The following is a 25,181-nucleotide window of genomic DNA, read 5'->3' as shown; positions in this document are numbered from 1 at the left end:
TGGCCGATCTACATGGTCACGACTTTTTTCTGTTCTGGCCCTACAGTGGTGGAATGAACTCCCCACTGATGTCAGGACAGCAGAGTCACTGCCCATCTTTCGCCGCAGGCTGAAAACCCACCTCTTCAGGAAACACTACCCTTCCTCTTCGCCTACTGTACTTGTTAACTAGTTGTACCAACTCTTGTTTTATTGCTTTATTGGATCTTGTTTCGATACACTCATTTGTTTTAGCTCTTGCTCATTTGATTTTCCTATTTTGTCTCATCTGTTTATGAAATTAGCTGATGGTAGCTGATGTATTGCACTTTTACTTTAGCGCTAGGTATACTCTTGGTTGCTTGTTTTAGAAGAGAATGCGCTTCTGGTGATTAGTAGTTTCGTTCCCTACCTATGTTGAATGCACTTATTGTAAGTCGCTTTGGATAATAGCGTAAAAGCTAAATGACTGTAATGTAATGATGACAAGATCTCTGGTTCTTAAAAGGTAATGCCACTACATTTTTAATCCATAATGTTGTGGTCTATAGGACAGTTAAATTGGACAATATAACAATATCTATCCTTAAGCAATATTCTAATCTGTGAGTTTATTAGCATGTGAAGATAATGATCTTATTTGCATGTTGTTATGCATTATTATATTTACTAATCATAATAATAATCATTATTATTATCATTAGTATTGTTATTATAATAAATTAAACTAAAATAATGTCAACAATTATTGTGATAACAATAATATGTTGTATTGTGTTAATGTTGAGGACTTGTCTTGTACTGTAGTATAGACTAGGCAGGATTTCAGAAAATGTGCTTATTTCAAGTGCTGAAGGCAAATCATGTTAATTTATGGCACACATGTTTTTTAGGGGTATTAAGGTGTGCTGAATCCAAATTTGCTGTGTGGCAAGCTCAAAAATGGCCGCTAAGCCCTCACAATGGACCATTTAAAGATGGCGGCTGCCACTATGCTGGAATATATTACAAAGCATCTGTTTGACTAAACAAGGTAGAAACTTGATTGATTGTCTTTTTTGTTTGGTTTTGTTTCATTTATGAGGAATCCAATGAAATATTTTGATTTGAAATCAAGTGTGAGTAAACTGCTTAAAACTCATATATATATTGTGAAAATTGCCATTTATTGGTGAATATTATTCACCAATAAATGTAGAAGAATAGGGTCTGCACTGAGTAGATGGACATTGTCATATAATCTGAGGACACACATAGTTTATCAGACAACAGCTTTGCTAGGAATGACATCAGGCAATGAAGATGATGAGTACACACACAATGAGTGCAAAAAGAAAAGAAAAAGATGACTCTGATGAAGGCAGAACAGTTGTCATTGAAACAGCATGGTGTGTTTCAAGATGGTGGCGACACATTGAAAAATATAATCAACAAGGATGTAGTCACATCTGAGATTCAGGAATCTCTGCTTAATGCAGAAGAACTTGGACAAGTCCAAATGAAAGTCTTTGTCCAGAAACGTCTGTGTGAGACTCCAGATAGTGACCAGCACCTGGCTCTGAAACCACCTATTCGAAAGAATAAGGCCAAGACATTTTCCTCTTTATATGAAGTTGTGCAACTTTCTAAGGGCAAGCAAAAGACTGTCAAAGTGGATAGGAACATTCTACAAAGGCTCATTACAGCTTACAGAGCAGGGCGCCAGGTAAACCTTGAAAACATCCTTACGCATGAACTCATGACCATCCCACTATCTTTGGCCACAACTAATGGTAGTCTCCATTCCACAAACAAATCTGTGCTAGACTAGTAAACATACTGACAGAACAAGTTCAAACCCCTGCAAAAGATACACTTGATGATTCCAGCTGCCTGCTCATTGATGGCCAAGCACTCGTGATGGTACTAGGAAAGCAACCTGGAACATTTGGTGAATATGCCAACATGTTTGCTGGAGCTGTGTTTAGAATGGGAGAAAACTGCCAGAGGATTGATGTGTTATTCCACTTCTGGAGGAACCCTGTATTCTGCATGAGCCACCTAGACAGTTAGAGTATATTTTCTTATAATAGCAGGTTGCTTTAAGTAGCTGTACTTAGCTCCAAAGTGTCAGTGTTGTATAGTTGTATAGTTGTATTGTAGAGTTGGTTTAGCCAAAAAATAGTTTGTTATTGTGCTAACTTCAAAGCCTATTGTATAGGTCTCAGCTGACAGGCCCATTAAAGGGAGTTTCACTTGAACCTGATCAATAGCCTTCGATAAGTAGGGGAGGGGCCTATACTCCCGGCAGGCGATTAGCAATCAGTTGAAGTGGCCTTCAATACTTGCTCTGAAAGCGGTAGCTTTCAAGCGGCCAGCCAAACAAAGGCAGCAGACGAACAAAGGCAGCAGGCGACTTTGTCAAAGCGCGACTTTGTCAAAGCGCGACTTTGTCAATGAACGACCTTCGACATTGCCTGCTCCTTCTCTTAAGCGGCATCATTGTTAGTGACTTAGGTTTAGTGATCTACAATGTGTTTTCTTCCTATTCCTGTCCTCTCCTCTTCCTGGTGGGCACAAAAACACTGGGTTACACCCAGATGTCGTGACACTACTAACCTCATATATCCTACTCTTTCAACTCACCTCGCGCAAGTGGTAACAGGCGGGCTTTGGAATTGCCATTCGGATGTGGTAGAAGGCAAAGCTGCTTTCATCACAGCCTACGCATCCTTGCTTTCCCTCAACTTCCTTGCTCTGACCGAGACTTGGATCCCACCAGAAAACACTGCTACGCCCGCGGCTCTGTCAGATGTGTATTCTTTCTCTCACACTCCCAGAGCCGTGCGGAAATGTGGTGGTGCTGGTCTGCTAATTTCCAGAAAATGGCAATACTCCCCTGTCTCACTGTCACAATTCTCTCCTAACTCTTTTGATTTTCACATGGTCACTGTTCTGGCCCCACAGTGGTGGAATGAACTTCCCACTGATGTCAGGACAGCAGAGTCACTGCCCATCTTTCGCCGCAGGCTGAAAACCCACCTCTTCAGGAAACACTACCCTTCCTCTTTGCCTGGCCTACTTGTTGCTAACTAGTTGTAGGAACTCTTGTTGTATTGTTGGATTGGATCTATTAGCTCGTGCTCATTTGATTTGGCTATTTTATCTCATGTGTTTATGAAAGTAGATAGCTGATATATTGCACTTTTACCTTAGCGCTAGGTATACTCTTGGTTGCTTGTTTTTACAGGAAATGCACTTAAGACCTCTGGTGATTAGTAGTTTCGTTCCCTACCTATGTTGAATGCACTTATTGTAAGTCGCTTTGGATAAAAGCGTCTGCTAAATGACTGTAATGTAATGTAGTCTTTGACAGGTATCAAGAGGAAACGACCAATACGTTGTAAAATAGAGAACAAGTCAGTTCCTTTTCCACCAGACTGGTCTAGCTTCATGGCACTTGAGGAAAATAATTGCTTTCAAACCATATGATTAAACACAGCCCTAATAATCTAAGTTGTATCAGGGGGGTTTGCCAAAGGATTTGTCATCGGATCCAGATCTTGAAGTCTCTTCTCTAAGTGCTGACCATGAGGAAGCTGACACACGACTGATTTGGCATTGCATCCATGCTCAAATGGAAACACTAGTTGTGTCAGCACGTGATACAGATGTGCTTCTTCTACTTCTGGCACACTATGTCAGAATGCAATGTAAGCTTCTCTACATGAAAGCTGGGACATCGAAGGCGCCGAAGAATCTTCCAGTACATGAACTTTGCATGTTGCTTTCTGCTGATCTTGTTGACACACGACTTGCCTTCCATGCTGTCACTGGCTGTGACAGCATGTCATAGTTCAGTGGCCACAGTAAGAAAACAGCCTGGCAGGTGTTCCAGCAACATCACACAGGTCTCATTGGGCTTGGAAAAGGCCCTCTCACAGTAGACATAGCGAGGTCAACAGAGAAATCCATCTGTAAGATATACGGTGTGCCTGAAGTTGATACATGCAATGAAGCAAGAGTCAAGTTGTTTTGTATAGGTCGTGCACAAGAGACTCTGCCACCAATCTCAGATGCAGCAGTTTCACATCATGCGTTCCCACTATCAACCTCTTGTAACCAAGCTCACTTGCCACATCCTGGTCTTCCTCCAGTGACCGAAATGGGATGGATGCACCTGAATGGTCAGTTGGTGCCACGGCTGCTTTCTCTGCCACCTATGCCAAAAGCATGCAGGGAGATCACGTCATGCAGTTGCACAAAGGGATGTCTCAGCCAACGCTGCGGCTGCAGGAAAGTACGCATGGAGTGCATTGAAGCGTGCAATTGCAAGAAACCTGCCAGAACACTGAGCAAATACAAGTCAGAAACACAAATGAAGGCAATTATACATCTTAAAGCAATTATTCATTACCAACCCCCCCCCCCCCAAAAAAGATTATTCATTACCAAAGAGGCCAATTTTCAAAATATAAATTATATAAAAGTGGTTTCTTCACAATTTATCTTAAATCAGAATATTGCATTGTATTCCCCATATATGTAAACATAAAAGAGGACATTTCAGTCTATTTTCTACCTTGTTTAATCAAACATATAGTGTTTTTTATGTTTCAGCATAGTGGTGGCCGCCATCTTTAAATGGTCCATTTTGAGGGCTTAGCGGCCATTTTTGAGCTTGGCACACAGCAGATTTGGATTCAGCACACCTTAATACCCCTAGAAAACATGTGTGCCATAAATTAACACGATTTGCCTTCGGGGTTAAGATTTTTGGAAAACTGACCTAGTCTACTATATAATGTATCTTTTAACTTCAGATATAATTATTCTGTCAACAAAAGAACACATGAGATCCAGTACTGAAATTGTGAAATTGCAAATCAAAAGAAGGATTTTGTTTTAAAATCAGTCAGTGTGATAAATGTTATATAAGTTTCATGAAGCTACAAGGTGCGAGGTAGATTATGAACCCTGTAGAGAACTTCAAGTGTGATAAAATGTCATTCATTGATAATACAATGATTACACCATAATAAAATACTAAAACAGGTTAATTTGTAAACGTTAGTGTACAGGCCCAGTGTAGCGTTGGTCATTGCTTCCTGTAGGAATAGAAGTGGGTGTTTTATGGGTCTAATTCATAGTTAATTCAAAATGAGTTGACGAGAATGGCAAGAAGTGGAATATCTCATTATTTTAAATAAGTCGGTAATTATTATTTCTAAGTCATTATTTTGAGAACATTTCTCATTATTTTCAGTTACTACAAGTCATTTGGAGAAAATAAGTCAATGATACATATTGACCATGATACTGACATGATACTGTCCATGATACTGACACGAAGTTGACGACGAAGGCTGGATAGCCCAAACGTTTGTTCATTCGACATGTAAGAAACAATAAAAGAGGAAACTCACTCTTGCCACTCTGAGTGAAACCCATTCATTTTTATAAATGTTGTTGATCTAAGGATATCGCACCAGAGGAGTCAGATCGCGGTGGTGACAAAAAATGTATTTACTGACATGAAACTGACCATGACACTGATGTGATATTGTCCAATGTCCATGACACTGACGTGATACTGACCATGATACTATTACTGTCATGATACTGACCATGATAATGACCATGATACTGACCATGATAATGACATTATACTGACCATGATACTGACCATGATACTGGCATGATACTGAGCATGATACTGTCATGATACTGACCATGATAATGACATGATACTGACCATGATACTGTCAAGATACTGACCATGATACATACATGATCATACGGAATTCTCTCAAACAGCCTCCGTCCTCTGTACAGGTCCACTTAGGGCTGGCCTAAAGGCCCCCAGTGGGGGGGCCTAGGCCACACAGGGCTCTCAGGGGCCACACAGGGCCCCTGACAATTTGCTCATTGGCAAACTGTTGGCCCCTCTGCATACTTAGTTAGCCCTTACTGCACCCACAAAGGGCCTAAACTGTTTTGCTGTTAATTTCCCCCATTAATCTACATCAATAAATCTGTTTACAGAATTTCAACTATAACTGAAGTTCCCTTTGGGGAAAATGGTTATGATAGTCTATACATCTCAAATGGATGCATACATAACATCTGTATTGTCAAATATATACATTCATATGTTCTATCCTCAAAGATTTATGTAAAGCAATGACAGTATTACACGTCAACAATGACATGCAAGCTGTCAGGGCTTCAAACTCAGGAGAAACAGATTTAACTTGACGTAGACTTTACTAAACACACTTAACATACAATATTAGGGTGCGCCGATAGCGGAGTGGTTAAGGTAAGTACCACATAGGCTCTGATGCCTGACAGCGAGTCCTAGTGCCCGGTTGACTCTCTCTCCCCGTTTCCTGTCTCTCTACCTTTTCAGGCTAAAGAAAAGCCTGAAAAGGTGATAATATAAAACATATCATATTCAGACACATACACAAACTCAACTACAACTGAGACACTGCTCAGACATACAAACAACCAACTGAAAAACCCTGGCACACAAACTATAAACCAGAAACAGACACAGCCAGGCAGTGTGTGTGGAAATAGTCTGGAGCTCGTTTTTCAGATCAGTCTCAGGTGGGACTCACAGCTGCATCAACTCAGGCATCAAGGCACTGAGGAGAGGGGAATAGAGAGTGGTAGAGGCTGTAAGCACTATTTAATCTTGTCATACTTTGATGTAAGCTTCTATGATGCTGTGTTATTGTATAATTTGATCACAGCTTTTACATATGACATTATGTTACTGTATACTTTGATCTGAGCTCCTACTAGGGCAATGCCCATCGGGAACGATGCCTGTCAGAATGTGCATAATATCATGCCTCTCCGGTTATGCAATACCCATTGTCAAAGTACCTGTTGTACCCATTGCAGTAGTACTTGGAGGCCATTCTATGACATCGGTACTATGATGGCATCACCGGCTGATGTCATGTATGATGACATCAGGGATATCCATATATGGGCATAAAGCGACACGGACAGACAGGCAGGCAGGCAGATACAGAGTTCTGGGCAAGACTGCATGATTAGATGTCATATTTGACATCACGCAGACGACCCAGACGACGAGATATGAGGAAGCTAGGTTTAAAGGCGTGCTCCCACTCTTGTCTTTCTCTTGTCTGTGTGCATCCATGCTGTCTGCAGTACCTGTAGCTGGTCGTAATATCTATATTCACTTATATAGAATATAAGAACGTCTCGGAAACATATTTACAACCATGAATGAAACGTTTGTGTCATTCGCCAAGGACTTCTTGGCTGGTGGTGTCTCGGCTGCCATCTCTAAGACCGCTGTCGCCCCCATCGAGAGAGTGAAGCTCCTCCTCCAGGTCCAGCATGTCAGCAAGCAGATCGCAGCAGATAAGCAGTACAAGGGTATCATAGATTGCTTGGTTCGTATCCCCAAGGAGCAGGGCTTCCTCTCCTTCTGGAGAGGGAACCTCGCCAACGTCATCAGATACTTCCCCACCCAGGCTCTCAACTTTGCCTTCAAGGACAATTACAAGAAGGTCTTCCTCGATGGGGTAGACAAGAAGACCCAGTTCTGGAGATATTTCGCCGGCAACCTGGCCTCCGGTGGTGCGGCTGGAGCCACGTCCCTGTGCTTTGTCTACCCACTTGACTTTGCCAGAACCCGTCTGGCCGCCGACGTTGGCAAGGCCGGCGCCGGGAGAGAGTTCAACGGCCTGGTAGACTGCCTGGTGAAGATCTCCAAGTCTGACGGTCCTAAAGGCCTGTACCAGGGCTTCGGTGTCTCCGTGCAGGGCATCATCATCTACAGGGCCGCCTACTTTGGTATGTATGACACAGCCAAGGGTATGCTTCCGGATGGCAAGAACACACACATCTTGGTCAGCTGGGCAATCGCCCAGTCTGTGACCGCCGTTGCCGGCCTGGTGTCCTACCCCTTCGATACTGTCCGTAGGCGCATGATGATGCAGTCTGGGCGCAAAGGAGCTGACATTATGTACACTGGGACCATTGACTGCTGGCGAAAGATTGCACGTGACGAGGGTGCCAACGCTTTCTTCAAGGGAGCCTTGTCCAATGTTTTCCGAGGCATGGGTGGTGCATTCGTCCTGGTGTTATACGATGAGATGAAGAAAGTCCTTTAAAACATCCATGTCAACATTTGCCTAAGGGTGACATAACTTTAATGATTGACAGACAGACGGTCATCGCCGCACCACAGTAAAGATGGGGTACAGAAAGTTCAGAGAAGTAGTAACATTAGAGACTAAAACTAAAAAAGAATATTATATTAGATTATATAAAAGACAGTATAACGATGACTTAACATCCAACCTGGCCTTCTGGCCGGGAGTGCATAGTATCTAGGCCACCAATAGGTGGAAATGAAGGCAAAGGTAACATTTGCATTCAATCACATAAAGAAAAGCATGAAATCACAAAAAGGCATATGAATAGACTTGAAGACCTAGGGACTGACCTGGCCACCTGCACCAATGTTATTCCTGTTAAAAGGACATACCTCCCTTTTATCATTCAGTAGGTTTGTATGGTTACTTTAATACATTTATTCTAACATATTCAACTTATTTCTCCTGAGCTTTGAGCTTTTGAAATATTGGTGAAAGCTGTTAGTCAAGATGCCATTGAGACACAGTGTGACCAGGAGTGGCCAAATATCCATGGCTAAGGGGAACGATCACGAGGAAAGACGAGTGAGAACCAAGAAGAGGCCTGCGTGGTTTGAGCTGGAAGTGGAAGACAGACTGATTCTTTAAAAGACCTGAGGCGATTCTTAAAGAAAATCTAAATCTCAACAGTTTTTTGAAAAAAATCTGGAAAATATTTTTTCGGGATGTTTCAAAAATAGCAGATCTACAAGCTCGTAGCGCGGCACTCGGTGCCGCGCTATGAGCTTGAAGATCTGCTATTTTTGAATAGCCCAAAGAAATCTTAAAATGAGACGCAGATGCGTCCCCGGTCTTAATGGTTTAAGCTAAGAAGTCAGTCATCTTTTTTCTTTCTTTTTTTTTCTCCTGTTGAAGGTCAGTTATTTCAAAGCGACAATCAAGCCTATAGAAATAAACCTTGCTGATCTTGATTAGCACGGAGGACGCTTGTTATTCTACGCTGTAGAATGACAAGTGCCCTGGAAACAGGTCTGAGATCAGAAACAGAGGCACATCCTCAAAGACAAATGTAGGCAGGTTCATAAAACTCCAACCATTATCTACATGGGACTCTAATCTAATACCCAGAAAAGCACTACCTCTTCCTCTGGAGATTCAACGGTGGTTGGATTATTGACACTCTTCGCCTATGCAGTAGACTACTAGGATGTACACTACAGTAGTTTAACCACGTTCGACCTGGCATCCGTATTTTGGGCATGTCATTTTCAAAAACTGTCAAGTCTGCAAGCTCACAGAGGCTATTTTTGCTAAGGTCTGGGGCTTTTAAGCCATTTAGCAGGGTGCCAGGGCGATTTGGGGTCCTTGGAAAGGTTTGGCCATTCACTACAGAATCTTGCTTGACAAGATAACTGCTGACACCTCATATCCACCGTTTAGACTTTACAAACAAGTGTGAAGGTCTGACATATATTCCCAAACTCACTGTCGTCTCTCCATACTTAATATCCATTCATAGGCAATACATGTACAATATGCTTGTTTTTTTAGACATTTTGTCAGAAACCAAGAGCCCCAATTGTGGGCATGTCATGTGACATTTCACAGTAATGTTGATTTCAGGAGCTTGTAGGATCAGCCATTTTTTGCACATCTATCAATACAAAGTATAAAATATGACATTAAGAGTTTTTCCCATTCTGAGAACCCAGTGCAGGAGTCTCATCATATTTTTTCCACCAACTGTTTCTGCGTTTTTCTTGCGAGGACTCTTCAATTTAACTTTTGATCATTCAATACAATAAATTAATAAAAACCTGACTACAAACTAGATTATGTCAAATACTTTTTTTTATTGAAATATTGTATCCAGTAAATTTCTCAAGAATTACACACCATTGATCCCTTCAACATTCAAAAGTGACAAACAAGCCATAAACCAAGTGGGTGGTAGCGTAGGCTACACTAAACAGGTCAAGCTGCACCCCCGTTTTAATTGCTAAAGTAGCCCATCTACAACTGTGTTCAAGACAGACAATCTGTATATGAAATGAAATTTGTCCCTGAGCAAGACTGTTAACCCCTAATTGCTCACAGGTTCTCATTGGAAACGAGACCACAAGACAACAACGAGACCTGTTAAAAGGAATTATCCTTATTTGAAATGGTACCAAAAGTAAATTTGCAAATTGTCTGGTCTAGTGCCAGGCTGTCTATGTTGAACACAGTTGTAGATAGGCTACTTTTGCAATTTGTCCAGTATAGGGCTCAAGTGGTCTGCCATTTATAGATGATTGAAGGGCACTCTTCAATGTGGCTGTGAAGGCCAGGTGACAGGTCAGGCTTTAGTGACAAGACATCTTCCAAATACGCCTTGTGAGGAACAGGATACGTGCACACATCAATGGTCTTCACCATGTTGACCGTGGCAGAAGTCTGACCTATGGAAAGAGTTCAGAGTCAAATTCTGATCGATCATTTTCCAGGCAACAATCTTAATTGCTGCTTCCATGTTAACGTTCAGAAAACCGAGTCTCACCACTAAACAATCTGACGGTAATTCCAGCTTATTTCAGTTTAGATTTCATCACAACAGTTAACATTTCCCACTTTTCAATTACCCCCCAGTTTAATCCAAATACCTGAATCAGTGAAATCTCCTTTCAGCAAACTGCAGTTGAAATGGAGCGCTGCATCACACCTTTAAAAATGGAAGACAGAACAGAACTGTAAATGAAAGTGGGAAATTTAAAGTTTATCAACTACACACCAATTGAATTCCTGTTAATTCAACTACAATTGGCGACCTGTAAGGTCTTAGTGAATGTTAAGCTTTTAAGTCTCAGGACATGAGGAAAATCGTCAGTTGTCGCATCGGATGGCACTTCCTATTCAAGTTTTCATCATCGACAAAGCTTTATTTAAGCAACATTTTGGGAAATAGGCCCCTTAACCAACAACATTGTGTGAAAAGATGGCCCCATTTGGCTGACTAGTCTTATTCATTTTTAGAGCACCATTGAGTTAGTTTGTAGACCTGAACAGGACATCGTCATACCACCTTATGGAAAAGGGAACTACAGTTATGCAGTCTATTAAACATTATCTGTTGATATGACAAGAACTCAAGCCTAGAAATGTCAAGTGGGGAAATCCACCATGTTTAACCACTTAAGCTTTGAATGGCAAAAATAGCCCATTATGACTTGTGGTGGGCTTGTTTAGATTTCCCATTTTTGAAAATCCCCCCCCCCCCCAGTTCCTATAATCATAAGTTGGAGCCCTAAAATAGAAACTAGAGCTTTTCACACAATGGAAGGCAGAGATCAAATTTGCCAAAACAATCAGAAGCAGTCACCATGAACCTACCTGCTGTGTATAGACCAACACATTCCCCTTTCTAGTTAACTTCAGGAACACAGCTTGACCTATAGAAACAGAGGAGATTGGGAATCATAAGTCTTTATCCAGATATATTGCACAAGGCGTCACAAGTTGTCACCATCCAATGTTCAGAAAACCAAATAGTCACCACTAAACATTCTGCCGGTAATTCCAGCTTATTTCAGTTTAGATTTCATCATAACAGTGGCCACTTGCCAATTACTCCCCAGTTTAATTTAAATACCAAATACCTGAATGAATCTCCCTTCAGCAAACTTCAGTTGATATAGCTCTGCGCTGAATCACACCTTTAAAAAAAGACAGAACAGCTGTAAATGGAAGTGGGGACTTAAGTTTTGATTAAATACACAGTGCATTCCTGTTATTTAACTACAATTATCGACCTGTAAGGTCCATTTGTACTCTTAAGTTAATTCGAATGCGTTAAGCTTTGAAGACTCAGGACATGAGGAAAATCGTCAGTTGTCGCATCAGATGGCACTTCCTATTCAAGTTTTCATCACCGACAAAGCTTTATTTAAGCAATTACGTTTTTGTGCATTTTGGAAAACAAGCCCCTTAACCAACAACGGTGTGTGAAAAGATGGCACCATTTGGCTGATTAGTCTTATTCATAGAGCACCATTTGAGTCGGTTTGTAGACCTGGAACAGGACATCGCTATACCACCTTGGTAAAGGGAACTACAGTTATGCAGTCTATTAAACATTATTTGTTGATATGACAAGTACTCAAACCTAGAAATGTCAAATCACCCATGTTTAACCACTTAGGCTATTTGTTCAATATATTTTGTTGTGAGCTTGTTGTAGATTTGCCATTTTTAAATATTTCTCCGCAAAATTCCCCCCATAATAAGTTTGACCCCTAAAAGCAAGCCGGATCTTTTCACACATGGGAGGCAGAGATCAAATTTGCCAAAACAAATGTCTAAGAAGGACAGTCAACATGATCCTACCTGCTGTGCATAGACCAACCAACACATGCTCCTTTCTAGTCATTTCAGGCACAGCTTGACCTGTAGAAACAGAACAGATTGAGAATGAATGAGACATTCAAAAGTCTTTATTCAGATAATGGCATGGCACAGAAAAAGGTTTAAGTTGTCTGCCAGTGTTCAGAAAACCAAATGGTCACCACTAAACAATCTGCCGGTAATTCCAGCTTATTTCAGTTTAGATTTCATCATAACTGACAAGACAAATGATGCTTCATCTAACCCATTGAGACCTGGAACGCATCTGTGTCACTTCAGATTTCTTTGGCTATTCAAAAATAGCAGATATACAAGCTCATAGCGCGGCACCGAGTGCCGCGCTATGAGCTTGTAGATCTGCTATTTTTTTTTAAATCTTGAAACATTTTTATTTTTTTTTCCAAAAAACTGTTAGGATTTAGATTTTTACAGAAATCGCCTCAGGTCTTAATGGGTTAAAAGAAAAAAATCCATTTACTTACAGCATTCACAACTCCATGTTTGCATTCATTGCACTGGGTCAGCATCGCCAGCCTGGATAAACACAAGTGGGCACAGGGTGAACACTCATGCAGATAATTTCTGCAGAAATGTTGATACAAACATCTCAAACGCTTCAGAAAACCTTTTATCACCACTAAACATTCTGACGGTAATTCCAGCTTATTCAGTTTAGGTTTCATCACAACAATGAAGAATACAATTCTCTTATTTTGTGTGAGTGTGCATAGAATGAACCTACCTCTGCAGGGCAAATGCAGTCAGCTTCTTTAGACAGCATTACACCTATTAACAACAATAATCATCATGAAACACTTCAATAGTGACTGGAATTTATATAGCATTTATTAGCAGAGTTAACTCAGAAAATGTAGGAATATCGTCAGTTGTCGCATAAGATGGCACTTCCTATTCCAGTTATCATCACTGAAACGTCTGCAATATTAACATTGTAGACAGTTCGAGACTAACCTTAGATGTGATGTCTCCTTAGACCAGTGGTTCTCAAAGTGGGGTCCAGGGACCCTCAGGGTTCCATTTGTACACTCTCAGAGTTATGAGAGTCCTTGAGGTTTGAGAACCACTGCCTTAAGACTGGACACAGGCTGGCACCCAGTGTCAGCTCCAGGGCGAGGCCAACTCCACCTGAGGAATGACCATTTATTTAACAGATTGAGAACGAGTTAGATCATTGGTTCTCAAAGTGGGGTCCGGGGACCCCCAGGGGTCCTTGAGGGAGTTCCAGGGGGTCCCCAGGTAAATGATAGATTAGGCACCAAATGGACCCTTATGGGACATTGATTTTACAATGTAAATTGTGGTCCAAGTGATAGAAATGCCATTAAATGGGGGTCTGTAGCCTAATGCATGTCAAACTGGGGGTCCTTGAAATTAAAATGGTTGAGAATCACTGCTAGAGCCATAAAAATTCTTATGGGGGTCCCTGGCATATCTTTTGAAATGGGGGTCCGCAGGCTAATAAGTGTCAATTTGGGGGTCCTTGACATGAAAACGTTTGAGAACCACCGAGTTAGATTGCACACTTAATATTGCAGAAGTTGTCTTGTCACCATCTTCCAGACAGTGTTCAGAAAACCAAATAGTCACCACTAAACAGTCTGCCGGTAATTCCAGCTTAGTTCAGTTTAGATTTCATCATAACTGACAAGACAAAATGATATACTTTACATATGTACATATATGCATCGGTAAAAAACATTTACATAGCATGTTTAAAGTATTATCAATCTCACCCAGCGTGGGATCCACGTGTCTGCTGGAGGGCCTGCATGAGGAGGACTAACACTTCCCTAAGATACAGTCACTATATACGGAGCAATGAGCATTCTAGCAGCACACATTCACACACTTAACTTTAGATGATGAATGCATGCTGCTAGAAAAACACGATCCATTAGTTTAGATAAACTAACATAGCGTTGTTTAACTAATGGCTTTTACATCCCAACAGGCATCGTTCAGTGTCGCAGGTTTTTGAGAGAGAAATAAGCAAACATGCCTAGGAAAACAAGCGACTAAAGGCCTCATGAGCACTTTATAAAACGATATGCTATGCTCTCGGCTACTTAGAGAAAAAAATAGACGATCTACAAGCTCACAACGAGTCTCGACGCGAAGCAGCAACACATATCCGAACAGCACGGAGGACAGGCGCGGTCAGAGAAACGGCATCGTGGCCTGAAAGTATTTATACTCTCTACCGTCGCCTGAATAATGCGTCACACACGCGTACGTCAAAACGTCAAAAACCTGCAGCCAACCAGCGAACACGTTTACAAACGGACGGTGCGTAATACAAACATTTTTAACTCTGAATACAAGGCAAAAATAGATAGAATAAAGTTAAACTACAGCAGGGAAAGTGTTAGGGTGACATAATGTAAAAGTTTTCTATTATCTTTTGATGTACAGTAGCCTATTCAATACAGCAGGGGTCTTCAACGTTTTCAGGCCAGGGACCCCCTAGCTGAGAGAGAGAGATGAAGCAGGGACCCCTTCTATATTGTATAAAATTGTGTTTCAGATTAAACTTTTTTTTACTTGGTCTGCTCTTTTTTTCCCTCTACACCTAAAACCTGCCAAAGATAGCAGATCTACAAGCTCACAACGCCTCGCAGTGTGAGCTTGTAGATCTGCTGTTTTTGGCTAAAGTTCTCCTAAGAAAAGGGATGCTAGGGTTCAAGTGGTTAATGTAAAAAAATAAAATCATATCACACAAATATTTGGCGGTCCCCCTGTAGTAACTCTGCGGACCCCCGGCCCCTAGGGGTCCCGGACCCCCTGTTGTAGACCTCTGCAATAGAGTAAACCGTGACAACGAATCAATGCAGTGTGTGAAAGACTCCGCTAGATGGCGCCATGTCTCCAGAAACATTATACCTCTATTATTTTAGTATATAGTTCACATCATAGATATATCTATGGTTCACATCACAAACCGTGAAAAAGAGGTGGACTTTCAAAGAGACTACAGACAGCAGGGAGGAGCTGATGGTTACCATAGTTTCATGATCTTACAGACCAGTAGGCTACAGATCGCTCTCCAGTCACTAGTCCTCCTGCAGTGTGAACGCACGGATCAATGATTTATGGACATTATTCTATTTAAAAGATCAGAGGAGTAGCCGGATGAATGTTTCTAAGAAAACTGGACAATTGTTTTCCTCCTGTTTTTTCACGTCTTCTTTTTTGCTTTTCCCCAACAGCCTTACAGCCTTCAAAATATGTCTAAACTTCAAGGTACAGATTTGTGGATCTTCATAACACATTTAAAACCTACTGTATGTATGTAGCCTATATACATTTATAGAATGTTCTGTATTGTAGTGATGAGGTATAGGAATCGCACTGGTCAACATTACATTCAAGACAACAGGTCTAAACTTTTTATTATTATTTTTTAAGCTTTTCAAGGGAAGAGACATCACACTGTATCTCTATGCATGGACAAACAGTTCACACAAAGTCCCACAATAACTTACAGAGGTGTATCTTTTCAGTAGCATACATAGATTGTCCGTCAGTGGTCATGAATGTACTCATTTTTGCCTGCTAGCAATAGCAATGGTGGAAAAAGTAGTATATAAATGTAATTTATACGTATATAGCACAATAATTTTAAAACAATATAATAAAATGAAGACCAAAACTTATTGAAAAAAAGGTTTTAAAAAAATACAAAACAAAAACAACAAAACACATTCAGTTTACATGGTTATTTCTCATTCTCTGATGCCGAAGTACAGGTGTTCAACCTAGTTTAGTACCGATTTAACCTTCCTCAAAATCCACCAATACAACCTTTCTCTGATGTAGTCCAACTTAACAAATTATGAATCCACATATTATGTCACTTTGGAAAACATAATCAATAATATAAGCAATGCTGCTATACATGATTTCATATTTGCACCTCATACCAGACATACATAGGGTCTGGGTCTGATATGCACGCTAGGTTGCCTAAGTAGTATAGTGTTGAGATAGTGACATGGTTACTAAGAGACCAGACCATTGTGACAACAGGGCAAACATAATGACAATGTTTACCTCATGCTTGCGCTGTCAGCTCTTGTCATGGAGACGGCTGCAAATGTCATTTGCACAGATAAATGACCTCTAGAGTCTGGAGGTAATTTAATTGTCTAGAGTCTCTAGAGAACAATGGTTCTCAAATGTTTACGTTTCAAGGTCTCCCCTTAACTCTGACAGTATACAAATGGAACCAAATGGACCGTTGGGGTCCATTTGGTTCCATTTGTATACTGTCAGAGTTACATTTTTGTAGTGCAATCCACTTTGAGAACCACTGGTCTAGAAGAAAAAACAGTGGTCCTCAACATGGGACCCAGGGGGTTCCAAAGGGCCCCCATCTAAATGATTGATTGTTAGGAACCAAATGGACCCTTATGCTATGCCTATATACATTATAACTCCAAAAGTGTACAAATGGAACACTGAGGATGTTACAGTAGGCTATTAGGGTCCCCGACTTCAAACGTTTTATCAAATGGGGGTCCTAATGCACATCAAACTGGGCATCCTTGAAGCAGATGAAAAATGTTGAGACCTTTATCTATTGCCTAAAACTATGGTTATGGATTTTAATTATCCAACATTTTCTTCAGGCAACTATTCAGTGCATGAATTGACTGTGTCACTAGAGTGGTGTTTGTAACTTGAAAAAGAGGGTTTCTGCCCTTCCAGTGAACGTGAGCGATGCCATGTCAGTCTGAGTGACCACCTGAAGACCTGAGGTTGTGCGTATCTGTGTGCATTTGGTCACTCCACTCTTCATTCAGGCTATGTTGCCTGTGAAAAAAGATCGGATCATTACTCACCTCCCTAAGGTAAAATGCACGTGCACGTGCACGCACGCACACACACATACACACACGAGCTACTATGCCAACTACAGCTAGATTTAAGTGAATACCTAAATAATTCAAACCCCTTTTAAGTTTATAATGTCTGTGGGGGTCATGTCTTTTTACCTTGTGGTCTATCCAGCCCCTACAGTACTTTATGCTGATGTATATAATAAAGTGGCTTTCATCCCATCCCACCAACCCAACATTTCTCTCAATAGCTCTCTTATTTCTGATCTAGGATCTGGGCGATATTCCTTCATGATTATATCAGACTTTTTATTTATGATTACGATTAATGAACTATTATTAAAAATAAATAGTGAAAGTAGTACATCAACAAGCTCACAACGCATCGCAGTGCGACGGGTTGTGGGCGTCCCCAGTGGGAATCGAACCCAGGATCTTCTAGCTGTGAGGCGACAGTGCTACCGACTGCGGCGCCACCGTGCCCCCCTAAATGAAATAGTCTGATTAACCACTTAACCCCTTAACAGGGTTAAGTGGTTAATCAGACTAATTGATTGAGTCGATTATAAATATATAATTTGTTGATATATAAGAAAGGGGGAAAAAAAAGAAAAACCTGTTTCTCGATTATGCCATTAACCTACACAAGCAAGATTAAGTCGGTTATTGGTTCTAAATATCGGTTTTGATATATGTTTAGTTAATTGCCCAGCCCCACTCTCATCCTCCCTGTTCCTGTTATATTTGACCTTTGCAGGCCTTTTGTCCAAATGCTGCGCTGCACACCAAAGATGGCTTCCATCCACAGGTGACGGCTGTCTGCCAAGAACGGAAGAGCTCTACAGAGGGGTGAGACCCCACCCCCCCCCCTCCAAACACACACACACACACACACACACACACACACACACACACACACACACACACACACACACACACACACACACACACACACACACACACACACACACACACACACACACACACTGACTGGATCAGCATTTAAATGGACTCTTGTTCTTGTGTTTCCAGCTTAAACATTGCCAAGGTGATTGTAGTGGGTGACGTTTCAGTTGGGAAGACATGTCTGATCAGCAGGTATGGAAGCTATCAGGATTCATCCAGTATGATGCTGTATGTTTGTGATTGAGTGTCACATTCCCTTCCTCTTAGCCTTGCCTACTTGTTGTCAATTATTTAATTTTGTACGAGCTCTTGTTTTATTGGATCTTGTTTATTTGATACACTTACTTGTTTTTAGCTCTTGCTCATTTGATTTTCCTATTTGTCTCATGTGTTTAAGAAAGTAGGTAGCTGATATATTGCACTTTTACCGTAGCGCGAGGTACACTCTTAGTTGCTTGTTTTAGAAGAGAATGCACTTAAGACTTCTGGTGATGTTGAATGCACTGCATTGTAAGTCGCTTTGGATAAAAGCGTCTGAGAAATGACTGTAATCTAATGTCACTTCACCACATGTACCCTAGTGCAGTGCTTCTCAAACCTTTTCATGTCAAGGACCCCCAAATTGATATGTATTTGGCCGCGGACCCCCATCTGAAAACGTGTTGTACCAGGGTACCCCCAGAAGAGAAGATTTATGTAAAAAAAAAAGAAAATAGAAAGTATTACAAATTTCTAAAATTTTAAAAAAAATAGCAGATGTACAAGCTTGCAGCGCTGCACGAAGTGACGCACTGTGAGCTCGTAGATCTGCTATTTCTTTGACTAGCCAACATACAAAATATGGATAAAGTGGTTAAAATGATTGTGACGCTGTATTAACACATTTAGCTGGGGACCACCTGGAACCTCCTCAAGGACCACTGGGGGTCCCCAGACCCCACTTTGAGAATCACTGCCCTAGTGTCCCCTGTGCATGTCATAATAGGCGAGCATTCGCCGAAAATAGCAATAGCGAAAATGCACGTCCAGCTTCTAGATCGTCTATTTTCGGTGAAGGGATTTGGTGTAAGGGGAAAAGGAGGTACCCAAGTATAGACCCTGACAATAATCCAATATGCATTTCCTTTCCTGTTCTTCTAGAATGCACATTCTCTGGCCAATTTAAAATGTCAGTGCATAACTGTATTCAAACGTTAATTACAACAAATTGAACAAAAGTTTTACCGTTGTACCATTGTAGTCCAACAGATTGTGCACACCAGCAAACAATCAGCATAATGAGAGATCAATGAATCTTTCTGAAAAATGAACCTACTGCCCCAGCCTAGGTCTATGTACACACAATTTCAAGCTGTAATCTAGCTCAATTTCAAATGTATACTCTGTGCATCACATTTGTTAGGTTGAAAATCAGTTCTAGTTGGCAAACAACACCATTGTGCGATGGCATATAAATGAAGCTTTACAGTATGTTTCTGGGACTTGTGAATGGGTTCCTTGGTTTGAAACAGGTGGGAGAGAAAGAAGGAACTTTGCAAGCAAACTGACATAATTTGATGTCCTGTGAGGTCATTTTGTGGACGAGTGGATCAGCTCTCTGTTAGTAATTAGAGTGATGGTACCGTGTTATGAGAAAGTTCACGGTTTCTACCTGTCCTGTAACCTTCTAAGATTCTGCAAGAACGCGTATAATAAGAACTACAAGGCAACCATAGGGGTGGACTTTGAGATGGAGCGCTTCGAGGTGCTAGGAGTTCCCTTCAGTTTACAGCTGTGAGCATATCATGAAACTTTACACACACACGCACACGCACACGCACACACACACACACACACACACACACACACACACACACACACACACGTATTGTGTATTACTATACTTGTTAGGACAACATTGGGACGGCAATTTTATGAATGCCATTTTGAAAGATATTGGGCATTTGTAACCGTAAGCCTGGCCGAAAAATAGCAGATCTGTGAGCTCATAGATATAGTATAATAGTAGTCTATTTTCCAGTTTGCCGCACAACTATAAAATAGGGAAAACCCTGACACCCAAACCTGACCTCTAAATGTCTAATCATAAATCTAACCCCAACATGGATATTTTTCTAATTGTAAAACTGTATGTAAAAATACTTTTAAAACCATGAAACAACCATTTCTCATATTTGCTCCACTCCACATATTAATTATTTTCCATGAAACCACCGCATGGGCCATTAACTCTCTGTTCCCTCTCCGTCTGTGTGGACAGGTGGGATACGGCAGGTCAGGAGCGCTTCAAGTGCATAGCTTCCACATATTACAGAGGAGCACAGGGTAAATGTTGTGAATATTCTCTTTCACTGAAAAATAGAAGCATCGATTTCCTGAACAACAATGTAGGACATCAAAAATGTGATACACACTCACGCACACACAGTCACACACACACAAACGTTTCTTTGTATTACTACTATTACTAATGTGTCTGTCCATTCATATTTCCCCAGCTATCATAGTGGTATTTGACTTGAGCAATGTCGGGTCTTTAGCACATGCCAGGTAAGCCTTATTATTGCTATCTTTTGCAACTGAAATACACATTATTACAAATTATGTAAATTATGACAATTTATTTTACCCCCACCCCCCCCCCTCTCTCTCTCTGTCTCTCTCTCTCTCGCTGTGTGTGCGTGTGTGTGTGTGTGTGTGTGTGTGCGCGCGTGCGTGCTTGCGTGCGTGCGCGTGTGTGTGTGTGTGTGTGTGTAGGCAGTGGCTGGAGGATGCTATGGTGGAGAATGACCCATCCAGTGTGTTGCTGTTCCTTGTCGGTACCAAGAAGGACCTCAGCGTGGGTGGCATCTTAACAACTCAACCACCCAATGACTAATCATTTATACTTAACCGTTTGAACGTTGTATTTTCAGTCAATCATTATTTTGAATATTTTCCAAAAAGAGTAAAAGGAATTAGATTTTTTTCACAAATTAAAGAAATAAATAATTAAATTTTCAACAACCAAAAAATCCATACATTGGAGAAAAGCTACAAGCTCAAAACACAATTGATTTTATTTTAAGTTCAGTTCCCGGGCAGACATCATAATTATCTTTTGGATGTGGAGCTGAAAACATCGGGGTACCCCTGAGCGAGAGACATGGTGGCGTGGTGGAATGATGAAATGGTTTGCTTGTGGTTCACCTGCCTGTTCTCTGTGTGTTTTTCCTTGCTGTTGCTTGATGCACTCTGTGCAGTCTCCTGAGCAGCTGGCTCACGTAGAGCAGGAGGCCGTCAGGCTGTCAGAGGAGATCAAAGCAGAGTACTGGCCTGTGTCCGCAAAGTCAGGTGGGAGATGCACACACACACGCACACGCACACACACACACACACACACACACACACACACACACACACACACACACACACACACACACACACACACACACACACACACACACACACACACACACACACACACACACACACACACACACACACACACCGTCATTCATACAGTCATTTAGCAGACGCTTTTATCCAGAGACTTACAATAAGTGCATTCAACATAGGTAGGCAAGGAAACTAATCACCAGAAGTCTTAAGTGCATTCTCTTCTAAAACAAGCAACTTAGAGTATACCTCGCGCTAAGGTAAAAGTGCAATATATCAGCTACCTACTTTCTTAAACAGATGAGACAAATAGGAAAATCAAATGAGCAAGAGCTAAAAACAAGTAAGTGTATCAAATAAACAAGATAATAAAACAAGAGCTCGTACAAATAATTGACAACAAGTAGGCAAGGCTAAGAGGGTCAGGGTAGTGTTTCCCGAAGAGGTGGGTTTTCAGCCTGCGGTGAAAGATGGGCAGTGACTCTGCTGTCCTGACATCAGTGGGGAGTTCATTCCACCACTGTGGGGCCAGAACAGAGAAAAGCCGTGACCGCGTATATCGGCCAGAAGGACCACTGAGCGACGAGGCAACCAGTCGCCCGAGGCGGCAGACCGAAGTGTTCGGGCAGGGGCGTAAGCCTCGACCATAGCCTGGAGGTAAGAAGGAGCTGTTCCTCTCACTGCCCTATAGGCTAGCACCAGGGTCTTAAACTGGATGCGAGCCGCTACGGGGAGCCAGTGTAGAGAACGGAGAAGGGTAGTTGTGTGGGAGAACTTTGGGCGGTTGAACACCAGACGAGCTGCAGCTTTCTGAACAAGCTCCAGAGGTCTGATGGCAGACGCCGGGGCACCAGCAAGGAGGGAGTTGCAGTAGTCCAGGCGGGAGATGACAAGAGCACACACACGCACGCACGCACGCACTCACACACAGTTATACTTACTGTGGTTGAGTACCGGTGTCGTGCACCGAAAATCCCCAATCTTCAAGCTATAGAAGCTTGTCTCCATTCCTTTGATCTACAAGCTACAAGCTTGTAGATCTAGTTATTGTCGGTGCTCGACAGCGGAACACAACTAGTACAACTAGTAAGTATGAATCGGCATAACTCTCACACTAACCTCTAAATGTCTCATCCTTATACCAAGCCCTACCTGAATCCTTTCTTAATTGTAAACCTAACTCTAAAAATATTTTATAACCATAAAACAACCATTTCTCTTGTGAAGACACACACACACACACACACACACACACACACACACACCATTTAATACAACGTTCTTCATTCTCTGATCATCTCCTTTGTATCCATAACTTCTCTTTTCATTTACAGTATTTCTTTCTTTCTTTTGTCAGGGGATGGTATCAGGGACTTATTCTTCCGCGTGGCGTCTCTCACGTTTGAGGCCAACGTTCTATCGGAGCTTGAGAGGAACGGGTCGAGGAACGTCGGCGATATTATCCGTGAGTTGCCTTCCTCAATAAATAAATAAATACATTTAGAGTAGTTCCATTTTTTTTTTAAATACTCAAGCAAAGTACAGATACTCAAAAACTGTAGTTATGTAACAGCACTCAATTAAATGTAGGCCTACTTTGTTACTGTCCACCCAATCTACTGTCCATCAAAAGAAAAAAAATACCAACAGTGAATAGACAATGCCATGTAATAACTTTAAAGGGGGACTAAACATAGGGAAATTATGTGACTTTGCTGCCATTAATTAAAGGTTCAAAGCTATATAAAGGGCTTGGCTGAGCTTGATACACTATGATGTAAGCAACACAGCTGCAGCTAATGAATTTAACTCTCAAAAGTGGCCTATGGCTTTGTAAAACAAATGTCTATTGACAATGTCAGCAGACAAAAATTAAGCATTTTCAAATTAAATAAGTGTCAACGCCACACGCCACACGTCGAAAAACACTTGTCTTACAAACATATAAAACTGTTTACTGTGTTGTTTACTTGGAATGCTTGTGATAGCACGTGACTTCATTTGGTACTCCACAGGAATCACTGGAAGCTCAGAGGAGAAAGGCAAACTCACCAACAGGAAAGCTAATTGTTGCTGAATGGAGAAAAGAAAAGCCACACTGGGGATTTGAGGGACGACCGAACCGACGACCGACAAGCAAACCAGAAAAGCACATGGATCCGAAAATTCACTGAAGTGCCAACAACACGAGCAAACACAAGACAGACTATTAATGTCTTCCTTTAGTGGTGCCCTTGAAAAGTAATGTATAAAGGTATAAGGGCACGGTCGCTATCCTGCACAAACTGAATAGGTGCCTCCTGTTCACTTCCATCTATGTGAGTGTAGAGGGAAAAAAACTCAAAAACTCAAGAACATTCATTTGCGGTGGCCAAGCAAATTCACATACTCTGCTTTGCCTGGAGTTCAACTTTGGTGAATTTTGACCAGGCCTAAACCCATAGCAAGGAGTGGTCGACCCCACTATTTCTCAAAGAGAAATGATGTCTTCTGCTTGTGGATAAGACGTCAGCAACGGACATAAAGCCTCTTTGTTTTCTCCTCCTGGCTGTCATGTGTCTCTGTGCTAATGTGATGCACACACCGTCTCCCATGACCACTCTCAGTACTCAGCACCACTCGTCTTCCCTCTGACATTAGGAACTCTCATGATCTAAAAAAAATGGAGGGATTGTTTTTGGAGACAGAGAAATGAAGCGTGTTTACATCTGTGACCAATTGATTTACTCTCCCACAGGAAACAATAAAGCACTTGTTGGGTGCTATGCAGTGGTGGAAAAAGTATTTGCATGTTTTAAAAGTATCAATACTGCGATGTAGAAATACTCTGTTACGAGTAAAAGTCCGGTAACCAAAATAGACTTGAGTAAAAGTACAAAGTATTGGTATAAAAATGTTCATAAGTACCAAAAGTACTCATTGTGCAGAATGTCCCGTTTCACAAGTTTTCAAATGCATAAAACATTTTGAAAATAGCAAATCTACAAGCTCACAATGCGTCATTGTGAGCTTACTGACACAGAGTGATCAGATTGGTGGGCTGCATGCATTTTCAGGTTCATTTTAATGATCAATCAATCGATTGTGTTCTGGCTTGGATCAATGAAACTAACGTAGGATACTTTAAGTTCTTATTTATCGGTATCACAATGGTTTTAGAAGAAAAAATGCCATGCCATTAACTTTTAATTTTGGTTAAATTATCAATAAAATCGCAGTGTTTTGCCAATTATTTGACGGCCCAAAAGTTGGTAATCGCTGCTCTGTAGGATAAACCTGATGGATCTAACAATTTTCTCTGTGTTCTTAGGCTAACCACATGCATCATCATCTAGGATGTGTATGTTTGTGCCTCTGCTAAAAAGTATGTCCAATATATTTTTATGGATCATAGACATTATAAATAGAATACCACAGAGATATGAATCGTTTCTATAGTATCTTCATATTACTATTTTCCTTCTAAAATAGGAACACTAAATTGTATAACTTATGTGGCAAATTACTAAATTGCATAACTTTGAGGCAAATGTAGGGAAATTCCCAACATTCT

At 41.2% G+C, this 25,181-nt stretch overlaps 2 protein-coding genes and 1 long non-coding RNA gene across 3 annotated transcripts; 2 read left to right on the top strand and 1 right to left on the bottom strand.

The window, feature by feature from the left end:
- Positions 1–7,223: 7,223 nt before the first annotated feature.
- Positions 7,224–8,120, top strand: LOC311056588 (ADP/ATP translocase 2-like; the record flags this gene model as incomplete). The annotated part of the gene is made up of 1 exon (XM_084073313.1): positions 7,224–8,120. The coding sequence occupies one exon, from the start codon at positions 7,224–7,226 to the stop codon at positions 8,118–8,120; it is 897 nt and encodes a 298-aa protein (XP_083929439.1).
- A 1,818-nt stretch (positions 8,121–9,938) lies between these two features.
- Positions 9,939–14,656, bottom strand: LOC311056600. Its single transcript, XR_014601894.1, has 9 exons — positions 14,240–14,656; positions 13,458–13,631; positions 13,228–13,271; positions 12,968–13,019; positions 12,468–12,527; positions 11,741–11,797; positions 11,475–11,533; positions 10,748–10,806; positions 9,939–10,546 (listed from the first exon to the last, which is right to left on the bottom strand). It is a non-coding gene; the product is annotated as an uncharacterized lncRNA (long non-coding RNA).
- A 974-nt stretch (positions 14,657–15,630) lies between these two features.
- Positions 15,631–24,169, top strand: LOC311056591 (ras-related protein Rab-34-like). Its single transcript, XM_084073335.1, has 11 exons — positions 15,631–15,746; positions 17,214–17,356; positions 18,102–18,193; positions 18,377–18,442; positions 19,922–20,023; positions 20,511–20,575; positions 20,749–20,800; positions 21,008–21,089; positions 21,493–21,583; positions 22,986–23,093; positions 23,644–24,169. The coding sequence occupies exons 2-11, from the start codon at positions 17,312–17,314 to the stop codon at positions 23,703–23,705; spliced, it is 765 nt and encodes a 254-aa protein (XP_083929461.1). The 5' UTR covers positions 15,631–15,746; positions 17,214–17,311; the 3' UTR covers positions 23,706–24,169.
- The last annotated feature ends 1,012 nt before the right edge of the window (positions 24,170–25,181 follow it).

Source organism: Gymnoscopelus microlampas (assembly GCF_963454915.1).
Source record: "Gymnoscopelus microlampas genome assembly, chromosome: 12".
NCBI classification, from domain to species: Eukaryota; Metazoa; Chordata; class Actinopteri; order Myctophiformes; family Myctophidae; genus Gymnoscopelus; species Gymnoscopelus microlampas.
The sequence above is the reverse complement of the archived record's forward strand: the minus strand, read 5'-3'. Positions and strand labels throughout refer to the sequence as shown.

What these genes read in the sequence shown, in the direction of transcription:
- LOC311056591 (XM_084073335.1), top strand. Translation starts at nt 17,312, where the DNA reads ATGTTGCCTGTGAAAAAAGATCGGATCATTACTCACCTCCCTAAG. An exon ending in ATATTACAGAGGAGCACAGG is followed by an intron (nt 20,576 to 20,748) that starts GTAAATGTTGTG and finishes ATATTTCCCCAG; the next exon opens with CTATCATAGTGGTATTTGAC. An exon ending in GGGTCTTTAGCACATGCCAG is followed by an intron (nt 20,801 to 21,007) that starts GTAAGCCTTATT and finishes GTGTGTGTGTAG; the next exon opens with GCAGTGGCTGGAGGATGCTA.